Below are 12,075 nucleotides of genomic sequence, written 5' to 3'. Positions count from 1 at the left end.
CTGGCAGGCAGTGTGATGGGTCTCAGGGACCAGAGCAAAAGAAGGCAGCCTAGAGCCCTCCGTCCTGTGCTTTTACTCCCATGCCTGATTGTATTGGTTAGTATCCGGTCCAGCTGAGAGTGACAGACAAGGAGGACTTAATAAGGAAGTGCTCAAAGAATGACAGGGGCATGTCAAAAGAACACACAAGCCAGCGGAAAGGGACTCCTACTGGCCAAATCTGTGCATCAGAGTAAGTAATGATAAAAATATAGATCATAACCCATTGAACAGAAATAAGAATCCATGAGTCCATATTTACTCTAGGAAAGAAAGAGAGAGAGAGAGAGAGAGAGAGGAAGGAAGGTCCTTACATTTGTATGTCAACTAATAAATGTAGAAGACCGACAGAATTAACGAATCACACAGGCACCTTATGTATTTGCACAAAGGCACCTTATGTTTAGCAGCAGCCATGATTCCTGGGCTGTGTTTCTTCCCATTCAGGGCTAGAGTAAGGCTGCCAGATAGAATACAGGACACCCAGCTGAATTTGAATTTCAGATGAACAAATAAGACTTATTTCAGATAAATATGTCCTGTGCAATTTTGGGAACACACTTACCCTAAAAAAAAATGTATTTTGTTTCTCTGAAATTCAATTAACTGAGCATCCTATATTTTTATTTGCCAAATCTTCCAGCCCCAGTCTGGAGGCAATGGTATACTCAAACTGACGTGTATCGTTTCATGAGAGCCAACTGCTAAATTTTTAGGAATTTTCTGAGCCGACTGTTAAACCACTGGGAGCTTGAAATCAACCACGGTGGGAGTATTTACACCATGGAAACTGCAGTCATCACGAATCAGTGCTTTTCTGTTTTTAGAACTGGTTGTGAAACATTTACCAATTCTCCACTGTCTAGAAGCTTCCTTGTCTTTAACATACTGAGTCAAGACTCTGGAACCGTGTCCGCGGGTGCTCTACAGTTGCATGGGAGGCACACACCCAGGGCCACCAGGGAAGGCAGCCTCACGGGGACCGATGGTACCAGAAGCGCTTCCTGCCCAGGGACTACTTGGCCATCTACTATGGCTTCGAGCGGAGCGGCTGGGCCCGTGAGCCATGGCCGCTGAGCCTGCGCGTCCGGAGCCTGCGCTCCGCAACGGGAGAGGCCACAACGGTGAGAGGCCCGCGTACCGCAAAAAAAAAAAAAAAAAAAAAAAAAAAATGAATGCATCATCTTAAACATCCTTCTATACTGTGACTTTTGAATAACTCAGGAAAATTTCCATTTAAGAAGACTTCTGCCCTAATTTCAGACACAGGAGCACATTTTCATGAGCCTGTGGGGTGAAGAAATGAGTCCAGAACTTGCAGGGGTAAACAAGACTTTTCTCTAGTGAGGTGTAAGCAGGGACACAGAGCCTCATCTCATACCAAACACCAAAATAAAGGCTAAATATCTTTTTAAAACCATCACAGAAGCTATCACAATTGGATAGCTATCAGATCTCTGGACATGGAAGGATTTTCAAAGCTTAGATAGAAACAAGCCCAAAGGAAAAATAATTTAACACATTTTATTAAAGAAAAATTAAATATTTGTCCTGAAACAATACACAGCAAAAGCACTGTTTTCCTTAGAAAAATAATTTGGCAAGTATTCACCTAAATTATCTGTACGAAAAGTTTAAAAAAATTGATCCATTAATCTTATGTCTAGGAATCCAGCCCAAAGCCAGAATCCAAAATACAGAAAAAGCTTATTGCACGAGGATATTAATTATAAGATTATTTATAACAATGAACACCTGTAAGTCTCTTACCTGTCAACCACTTGGGGAGCAGTTAAGTCAAGTTACTTGGACCTCTGTGTACTGTTTACTAGGCAGCACTAAAAACCGACATTACCAGCTCCTTTAGAGTGATACAGAGAAGGGATGCTGACCCCGTGCTGGGACAACCAAGCAGGCATGGGGGGCACACACGGTGACTCTATGGCCCTGCAGAATCACTGCAGGCTCACGTGTCTGGGGGCACACTGATAACAAGAAACCCTGCGACAAATGTGATACACCCAGCGTCACCAATGATTTTAATCCTCCTAGAGTTTATGTTATTTGAGTCTGAATATAACATACTTTTTTAACAAATTGGAGAGACGTCTCACTTTATTTTCTTCCAACTGGACAGGCAGTGTGCCATCACCATTTATTATATAATCGACCCTTTTCTCACTGAGTGGAAATACCACAAGTAGAGGTTCTAGTAATATCAGAAGAGGGGGAAATTTGCACTGAAAACAATGAAATAGAGTTTCTATTCTGTTGAAACTCAAAAACCTGAAAAATAAATGTTGATACTGGGTGGTAGGACTTGGGGCTGTGTGGCTCACATCACAGCAGCCTCAGTATCACCTGGGAGCCAGAATCTGCATTTAGCCGGGTCCCCAGGCTCTTCCCAGGAACCCTAGTTTGAGCAGCACAGCTAAGGGACCTGGATAGACTGAGTTGTATGATGGGGAGAGAATAAGATTTGGAACTGGTCTTTATCTTGGCTTTGGACATGGGCCTTGAATCTGTACCTAGACCTAGACTTGCTGCCAGGACCCCCTTGGGAAAAGACCCGTCACCTTCATCCTCCTCATCTCCAACAGGAGGGGGAGGGTCTCAACATCCTCTCTACTGATTGTTGTGAAGACGGCAGCGAACGAGGGTGGGGGACACACCTGGCACATATTATAGGCCAGGGCCCCAGATTTGCCCATTTGCAGAACACACTAGAGTTTGCTACCTGAAATATCTGATCTTGGGTGAATTTTTGAAAGAGATTTGGCAACACTTTTTTATATAAAACTTTTATTTGAGATCATGTAGATTCACGTGCAGTTATAGAAATAATACAGAGAGATCCACGTATGCTTTACCCAGTTTCCATAATCGTGGCATCTTTCAAAACATAGTAAATATCACAACCAGGATATTGTCACTGATACAGCCCACTGCTCTTATTCATCTTTTGCTAGTTTTACTGGTAGTCATATGTGTGTGAGTGTTTGCGTGTGTGTGTGTGTGTGTGTGTGCAAATTCTATGCAATTTCATCACATGTTGTGTTTATGTATGCCAATAGTTTTTAAATGGTTTGTGCAAACAGAGGCTTCCCCACCTTTTCAGGGGCCCTGGTTAAGTTTACTTTTACCCTCAGCTAAATAAAGGATTGATTAAGCAAATTGAGTAAACAGGATTGAAGACAGGACGAAATATTTAACCAAGGTCAGGACAAACTATTTTCAAGAGCAAGCTCACTGACCTCAGTCAGTGAAATTTTAGCCACCTCTGCATCCTGTTTTCCACCCCACGGGTTTCTCCTTTCTTCGTCTCATTTTTCCACCAATCCCAAAGAGGGAAGCATCCTTGACCTATTCCAGATGCTGGTCTCTCTGTGTCTTTGTCCATCTGTGTCTCTCTCTTAGTTCTGTGGCACTGTCCCTCTGCCTCATGCTCTCCCAACCTTAACCCTCACCCGCAGTACGGACATTCAAAACATCACCTCTCAGGAGCCAAATACTGAGAACCCCCAGGAGCACATGTTGGCCACCCTGTTGCATTTCTGTGTTGAGATAATTATCAAACAGATAAACTCCAGCCAGAAAAGCTAACATCCTGGCCTGACTCCAACTATGTGGAATCTGAGCTCCTCCCTGGGCAGGAGGGTCTGTCTATGGAGATTATGAAACTCCTGATGGGAAGAGGCAGGGAGAGGAAAGTGGATATAACAGGATTGCAGCAATGGAAACACAGCCAGGTCCCAGCTAGAATGGAGGGCAAGCTGTACACAGGAGAGGACTACAAGAAAGTTCGACTCCCAGGACTACCTAAAGACGAACTACGCCTTCGATTCAGGCACCATAGCTGAAGATGAAATCTTGAAATTTAACCTGAAAAACCTCTTTGAAACCTTCTCTTCAGGTGAGTGTCTGGTCTCCATCTCAGGGAGAGACAGGGCTGCACCTGACAGGAAGAGCTGCCGACGGCAGCGGACCTGTCCTCTGGGACACTGCTCACCAAGGATGTTGCAAAGGCAGCTCAGCCTGTGAACCCATGAGGACCTCTGCTGCGTGGCCACTGAGCGGGACCTAAGCACTGGCCTTAGAAGCCAAAGAGCCAGGCTTGAGTCTATGACAGTCAGTCTCAGTTTCTTCCCCCTGTGAAATGGGAAGGTAACTCCTGAGCTGTGGGGCTCACAAGCTCATGCTGGAGGGGATTTGAGACAACAGACATGAGCACACTGCCCGCATCTGACTATCTCTGCCCGTCTTCCCTTAAAGCCGGGCTTTATAGCCTTGGTTCATGAATCCCCTTGAAAATCTGAGGAAAGCTCTGGTGCACAGGCGTGTACGCGCACGCACACACACACACACACACACACACACACACAGAGTCACACTCCTAATCTTCTACTCAGAATTAAGAGTTCATGGATTCACAAAGCCAAACCTCAGCTCAGTTTACAAAACCCTGCTCTTGGGCATCAGGCTGGGTGATCAGCAGGGATTATCACCCAGGTTCCTCAGTGCACACAAGGAGAGGCTGAGGTGGGAAAGAGCAGGGTGGCCAGCCCAGGTCAGACTGCCAGTCAGCGGCAGCAGCAAACTTCAAGATCAGTTAACGCAGGGCTGCCATGCACAGTTGGGCAGGGAGTATACTGAACAATTAGGGGGTTACTTAGTCACTCAGCAAACATTGCCTGACTATGTAATCAGTGCCAAGAATGGCATATTAAGCAATGTCCACAAAAATACAGAGGAAAGAAAGCTTAAGGCTCACAGAGACATCTGAGGAGACTTTCTAGAGGAGGGACCGGCACTAAGCCTTGAAAAATAGACAGGTGTATTTCAATGGAGAGCGGAGGAGGGAGGAAGCAGGGAGAAGAGAGCAGTGCACTTAGTGCTACTCTGAGGCAAAGATCCTTCCCCTCAACTCATCACCAGATCCCCTTGCCTCCCCTGATTGGCTGAGCCAGTTTTGAACCCACCGGCTCAGGTCTTATCCCTTATCAGAAGCTCTGTCTTCTGCAACGAGGAGGTGGGAGAGTGGGCCATGGGGGGTCACTCTCACTATTGTTTTAAACCCAGAGTCAGAAGACTGTTGGAAATAAACCAGTTCCAACCAAGAAGTCATTCTGAAACCTGCCCAGAAGTGCAGAACTTGTCCTATCAGGCCTCTGGTAGCAACCCTTGGGGCAGCAGGGGGAGGTGGTGTGTGCCAGGCTGTGCCCCACCCGCCAGCCATCACCCCCTGAGCCCCAGGCGTGGGGGTCTGGACTCCCCACACAGCCTGGCTGCTACCCAAGGCAGGGTCGGGTCCCCTGTGAGCCACCCTCCCCTGCTGGCAAGCCCTGGGGCAGGGCAGAGCCTGGAATCTCCATCTACCACAGCTGGGCCTGGAGTAGGGTGTCCCCCGCTCCCACGCACCTGGAAAACACTGTCTCCTGCAGCAGGAGTGAGAGGTGACGTCCTGAGGAACACTGGCCCAGGCCCCACCGTCTACCAGCTGCTCTCGGCCTGTGAAGCCTTCCGGAAGATCATCGCCTCAGACCACTTGCAGCAGAACCCCCAGGAGGTGAAGAAGTGGCTGAAGAAGGAGCCAGGGGCCTACGACTGGTCCCCAGCCATGCAGTAGGTGTGTGAGCTGGAGGGAGACAGGTCCCCACAGCCACCATCTCTCTCAGATGAGGTCTCCCCATCACCTGCAGGCCAGAGCCTGAACCCGCCACCCTGCTTCACCTGCCACTTCCCTACAGGTTCTTCCTGACCTGGGTCTCTGACCCAGAGCACCTTCCTCTCTTTGAGTCAGTCCTGCCTCCAGCCTCAGAGCTGCCTGTGCTCTTAGCTTTGGTTGCCCTACTGGGCTCTCCATACTTTGTATCCCACTCATCCTGCAGAACCAGCTTCAGTCTCCGCCTCCTCCTGGAAGCCTCCCCTGATTGCTCTAGCCCACACAGATCTCACTTTCCTCTGGTGCAGCTTCTCCTTAACCCTAATGTTGGAGGGGGACTTGTTATGGGAAGACATGGGCTTCAAGGAATCCCCCTGAAGCACTCTTACAAAATCCCACAGACCAACAGCACTGACCCCTCCAGGCACCTTCCCCATCCAATTCACAGAGAGGGAACCCATCTACCAGAGCCCCAGGGGGCACAGGCAGGATGCTGGCCCTGATTTTGCAACTGAGGAAACTGAGGCCCAGACATGGAGAGTGGCCTCTAGGCCACCTTAGAGCCAGGACAAAGATCGGAGTTTAAATTCCTGACCCATCCTTGGGCCGTGGGGCTCTGACCTAGTTATAGGTAGGGGCAGCCTGAAGTGGGACAGAGCTGGAGGGTCTCTAAGCACAGGGTCTCCACATCAACCCAGCCTGGGCTTCACTCATTCCTGTCGTCATTCACGGAGAGCATTCTGATGGTCACGCCTGCTTCTGGGTACTGGGACTATTACAGTGAACAGACAAAGTCTCAGCCCCAAGGAGCTCACATTCTAGTAGGGAAGACAACACAACCAAGCTAGATAGAGGTAGATATTCAGGGAAAAACAAGTGTTCTAGAGAAGAATCTTCAGCTGAGTAGAGGCCTACAAGAGGTAGGGGTGCTGTGTTAGGTGGAATAGTGTCTTAATCACCTCGGGCTGCCATAGAAATGCCATAGAAAAAAAAAGAAAAAAAAAATGCCATAGACCCAGTGGCTTAAACAAAGACATTCATTTCTCACAGTTCTGGAGACTGGAAGTTCAAGATCAGGTCTGGTGAGGGCCCTTTTCCTGGCTGTTAGACAGCCGTCTTCTTGTTGTGTCCCACAAGAAGGAAAAGGAAAGTCAGCAAGCTCTCTAGTGTGTCTTCTTTTAAAAGGCACAAATCCCACCATGAGAGGCCCCACCCTCGTGATCTCATCTACCTCTAATTACCTGCCAAAGGCTCCATCTCCAAATACCATCACATTCATGTTAGGGTTTCAGCATATGATTATGACGGGGACACAATTCTGTCCACAGCAGATGGTAAGAGGAGCCCTCTCCAAGGAGGAGCCCTCGGAGCAGCTTCCTGGGTGAGGTGAAGGAGAAAGGATGTGAAGATCTGGGGAAAGAGAGCGTCAGGCAGAGGGGACAGCAAGGGCCAAGGCCCAGCGATGGGAAAGAGCATGTTTAACAGAGCATATTTAAAGGGTCAAGGGCTGCAGGGAGGAGGCATGAGGATATGTTGCTTAATGGGTACAAAGTTTCAGTATGGGGTGATAAAAAATTTTGGAAGCAGACAGTAGTGATAGTTGCACACATTGTGAATGCAATTAATGCCCCTGAATTGTACATTTAAAGTGATTTAAATGGCAAGTTTTTGTTATATATATTTTACAACTTGAAAAATTAATAAGGCAAGGTATCAAAAATTGAATTATCAAGAAGAAAGATAAATAGAAGGAGAGGAAGGAGGAAGTGGACAAAGAGGAAGGAAGAATCAAATGTCAAATCCCCTGTCACCTACCAGCTGTGTAGCCTTGAGCAAATCACTCAACCTCTCTGTGCCTCAGTTTCCTCATCTGTATAATGGGGGAAATACGATCTCCCTCAAAGAGTTGCTCAACAGGTTAAATCATGGGCCTTGCCCATAGGGAGCCCCTGCACAGGGGGCGAGGGGTGGAGGGATGTTGTTATAATTGTCATCATCACCTCCATGACCCTCCCCCACAGGAGCAAGTGGCAGGAGAAGGAGGCCCATCTCCAAAGGACAGTCACGCGGGTTACTGAAGTGGGACGCGAACCAGCCCCACCCACCGGGACCCGCCCAGGTGCCCCCAGTTGACTGCGTGCTGACCCTGCTGGCCCTGGAGTGCGCCTGCCATGACGTGGACGCCTACCGGGCGGCCGGGCGAGGACTGGTCAGCCTGCTGAAGCCGGGCGGGCACCTGGTCACCGCGGTAGCCCTGCGCACCCAGCACTACATGGTGGGCGCCAAGAAGTTCTTTGGGCTCCACCTGGAGAAGGAGACGGTGGAGAAGGCCTTGCAGGAGGCCGGCTGCCAGGTGCTGAGGTGCCGGTACTCCCCTGTCAGCTACTCAGAGGCCCACTGCATCAATGAGGGCATCTGCTTTGTGGTCGCCCGCAAGAGTCCCGGGGCCTGAGGCCAGCCTGGCAGAGAGTGCCTGCCCCAGAAGGGAAGTCAGGGCCAGCGTTTCTTAGAGTCTCACTCCACAGCCCCCTAATGCAGGACCAGCCTGAACTCTACCCCTTCATTCTTATTACTATGTCCCAAGATCACAGGTGAAAAGCAGGGTCTCCCTGCCCCCAGCCCAGGGATCTGTCCCCCACACCCTTTTCTGGCTCATACCGCACCAAAAAATCAGGAAAATAAAGTGGCTCAGCTAGATATTGCCTTAATTTTGTTCCTCCCCCACCCCCCGGAAGCAGACCCGCAGACAAGGATTTGAGACAGGATCCCAGGAAGCACCAATAGGAGCGTGGGAAGGAAAGCAGGGAAGGCAGACAGACAGGCAGGTAATAAAGCGTGTGTCACCAAGCCCGTCACCACTGCGGGCAACTGGAGATCACCCGTCGGGGGGCTTCAGAGTCGCCCCACTCCAGGAAGTTGCAGCATTTGTCCACCAACTCCCAGGGTTGTGGTTGAGGGCTGCCCAGGGTGCATTAATTGGCCAGGACTTTTGAGCCTGCCTATCATGTGCAAAAGGGAGAGACACTCAGACAAAGACTGGCAGGGCTGGTCCCTGGAAGTTGGAGGGTGGGTCTGGTCTGGGCAGCCTGGCCCTTCTGCTGGAGGAACAGGACCTCAGGCTCTCAAAGCCCAAAGGCATCTGCAAGAACTAGATGATTTCTGGGCCAAACTCCTATTCCCCCTTGGGTGGGAAAACCAAGATCTGGGAGGAGAGCTGACTGGTTCCTGATGGCTCAGTGAGTCCACTGCAGAGCCAGAGCTGGAGCCGCGGGCCAGGTTAGGATGGACCTGGATGTGGGGTGGAGCTGCCGGGAGAGGGTACAAAGGAAGACCTGGAGAACCCGGAGGAGGCAGGGGCCTGTACCCAGCCCATGGACTCTGTGCCCCTCATTCTTTCTTCCTCGGGTCACCCCATGGGCCCAGTACCCTGGGCTTAGGAGGGCAACCAGAGGTCCAAGGCAGCTCCCCCAGAATACCTGTGAAGTGAGGCTACTATGGACCTGGCAGGTGCTGGAGCCCCAGGGAGTGGTCAGCTGAACTAGGCCAGGCAGGGCAGGGAGTCAGGCTGCTCCATCCATACGACCAAGAAAATAAGCTCTTGGAGCTTTGGGAAGACCTGGGTTACATCCCTAGAAGAAACTTCACGAAGTCCTGTGTCTCTCGAGACACTCCTTGCCCACACAGCCGGCCAGCTCACATCCAAGCCAGCTCCTGACTCTGGGCTGACTTGTTCTCTCTGGGATGTGGGAGAGCATTGGCCTTTCTCCACCAAAGCCTGGCTCATACAAAGCCGTTCATGCTCTCTGACCTATGGCATGGGCCCCTCACAGCTCCCAGTGTCTACATTAGTCCATGCTCCATCAAGCAGTCTCCCACAGCAAATGCAGTCCAGCCTCTGCCCTGTTGGAACCATGGGCCTCGGGAAAAGGTGCCAACAGGTAACGGCCCACGAGGCTCTCCACAATCTGGCTGCTGCCTCGTGTCCTGCAGCCACCACGCAGGGCTCCCTGAACGTCCAGCCACTGCCACCTGCGCATCCTCGCTACAGAAACTCGTTCTCTTTCCTCCAGCCCATGCCCCAGCTCTGAACGGCTTCCAACAAGGTGTCCAGGCCACAGCAGTGACAGGGAAGGGCTGAGCCAGGACTCTTCACCCAGACAAAAGGGCAGCCTCCATTTGCTAACCTGCTGCTAAAGTCCAGTGTTTTCCAAACTGCTTCTATTGTGTTCTTGGGGGTCCCTGAGCCTTAAGGCAGAGGGCAGCAGCAGGACAGTCCTCCTTTCAATGTCAGCTGGGACATGGGCTGCTGACAGGAGAGAGGGGGCAATGTGAGGCGGCAATGGCTCTCCATGACCACCAGAGGGCAGTGCAGGGCAGAAAGCCGCCGGCAGATGTGCAAGGAGAGCAGATTTCAGAGGTTTGCTTGGCAAGAAAATTCCATGCTTGGGCCCCTTTTTGGCTCAGTTGGGTCCTGCCAGCCCTCACCGAGCCCAGAGCCATAACCAGACCCCTCAGAGGAGCCTGGAAACCATTGGACAGGAAGAGCCTCCATGATACCGGGACTTGCTGTCTCCGTGGGTCCTGGACACTGCATGTCAGCTGGGAGTCACCTGGGGAGCTTGTTCAACTATGGATTCTGATCCCATAGGGCCAGTGCAGTAGGGCCTGAGATTCTGCATTCTCAACAAGCCTCAAACTATCCTGATGCTTCTGGTCCAAAGGCCATACCTTGAAGACGAAGGCATTAAGGAATGCATCTTGATTTCTGCTTTCCCCCTGGGTAACAGGGTTCCTGGGCACACCTTGGAGTCGGCACACCTAACTTCCTGGCCCCTAGCTCCAGGTGGGAGAGGGAGGAGGCCCAGCACTCCAGCCAGAAAACATCCCCGGTTCCCTTTCTCTTAACCCAGGCCTGGTGGGCTCTCCTCCCTCTGCGCTTTGACAGCCTTCTCCTCCAGATGGAAGTCCTCAAGGAATGGACTGAGGGAGCCCCCAGACTCCTCACTCAGCAGGATTTGCTGCTGTTGAGGTCGGCATGTGTTTCAAACAACTAGATGCCTGCCAGCCAGCCCTTCATGGCTAAGACACCCCTCAACCCTCCACATCACCTGCCCTCCTCTGAGCTCCTAAGAGGCAGAGGGGACAGGGTGGATTAACATGAGGACCAAAGATGCAAAGTGGCTTCCACAAAGGCGCTGCCCTTCAACATTCCCAGCACGAGTCCCTCAAAGAAGGCTGGGGGCTTGGACTGGGGTTCTCACCCTGGATAGGCATGAAGTCACCCAGGGAGCTGGAACCTTCCTGCAGCCTGGGAACTCCTCCAGACCAACTACATCAAAAGCTCTGGGTTGAGGGACCCAGGCAGCAGTATTTCATAACACTCTCCTGGGGATTCGAGTGTGGAACCCAGATGGAGAACTACTCACCTGGGCCACTGCTCATGGACCACCTGGGGCTCTAATAAAATGCATATTCTGAGTTGATAGGTCTGAGATGGGCTGAGAATTTGCATTTCTAACGTGTCCCCAGGTGATGCCTCTGCCGATCCCAGAACCAAGTCTGGGAAACAAGACTACAGACAGGGGGACCTCCTCTCGTCCCCCCAGGCTGGGCCCATGCTAGCTGGGGGAGGGGGACTGAGGAACACAATAAAGTGGTCCAAGTGCAAAGCAAAGCAATGACCCCCCATGGACCACATCCTTCAGACCTGGGGTACTGACTGATTCACAAAAGCCTTCTGAATCAGCAAAGCCAGATCTCTCTGTGCTGCCTCTACTAATATGTCATTGGGAGCATCCAAGAGGCACTCATTCCTTCTAGAAGTTCATCCACAGAGCAACTGTCTGTATTTTAGCCCCACTTGGTCTCCTACCCTCCCGACTACAGTGTCCAGCCACCTCCACTTGCCAGACCTCAGTCCCTCTAACTCAGCAGGCGCAAAGGCAAAGTCCCCATCCCCCATCCCTCTCCTGCTCCCCCGTCCCCACCCCAGCGAGGACACTTCCGTCCATGCCCTCACCCATCCCAACCTCCTTCCTCTCTCACCATCAGCTGTCACCCTGGCTCACCCAGGCCTCTTCATGTTACCTCCTAAACAACTCTTCAAATCTACCCAACTGCTCTCAACCCCATCGCTGCCTGAACCCAGCCATATTATCCTCACTTCAATTCTGCCATGCATTCCTGACCGGTCCCAGCCTCCATTATCTGCCGTTTTGTGCCTGATTTTTATCTTCTCCACCAGCCAATGAACTCCTTGGAGCGCACAGGGCCTGCCACACAGGAGGGGTTTGATAAATGCATGAAGGAAAGAGTCAGGGGCCCTGGTGTCCAGTCCTGGCTCTGTTCACTCACTTGCTGACCTTTGGCAAGAA

The 12,075-nt window shown here is 51.1% G+C and overlaps 2 protein-coding genes across 2 annotated transcripts in view; one reads left to right on the top strand and one right to left on the bottom strand.

Moving 5' to 3' along the window:
- Positions 1 to 12,075, bottom strand: part of MINDY4 (MINDY lysine 48 deubiquitinase 4) — a 134,151-nt gene that overhangs the window by 120,529 nt on the left and 1,547 nt on the right. The window lies entirely within an intron of this gene.
- Positions 1,306 to 8,398, top strand: INMT (indolethylamine N-methyltransferase). The gene is given in 5 exon segments (XM_024755059.1): positions 1,306 to 3,835; positions 3,837 to 3,952; positions 5,481 to 5,688; positions 7,723 to 7,771; positions 7,773 to 8,398. Coding segments are annotated over 5 exon segments (885 nt in total). The 5' UTR covers positions 1,306 to 3,704; the 3' UTR covers positions 8,154 to 8,398.

The sequence above is a fragment of the Neophocaena asiaeorientalis genome, unplaced genomic scaffold (genome assembly GCF_003031525.2).
Source record: "Neophocaena asiaeorientalis asiaeorientalis breed wild unplaced genomic scaffold, Neophocaena_asiaeorientalis_V1.1 scaffold36, whole genome shotgun sequence".
Classification (NCBI taxonomy): Eukaryota; Metazoa; Chordata; class Mammalia; order Artiodactyla; family Phocoenidae; genus Neophocaena; species Neophocaena asiaeorientalis.
Note: the sequence above shows the minus strand (reverse complement) of the source record. Positions and strands in the feature narration are given on the sequence as shown.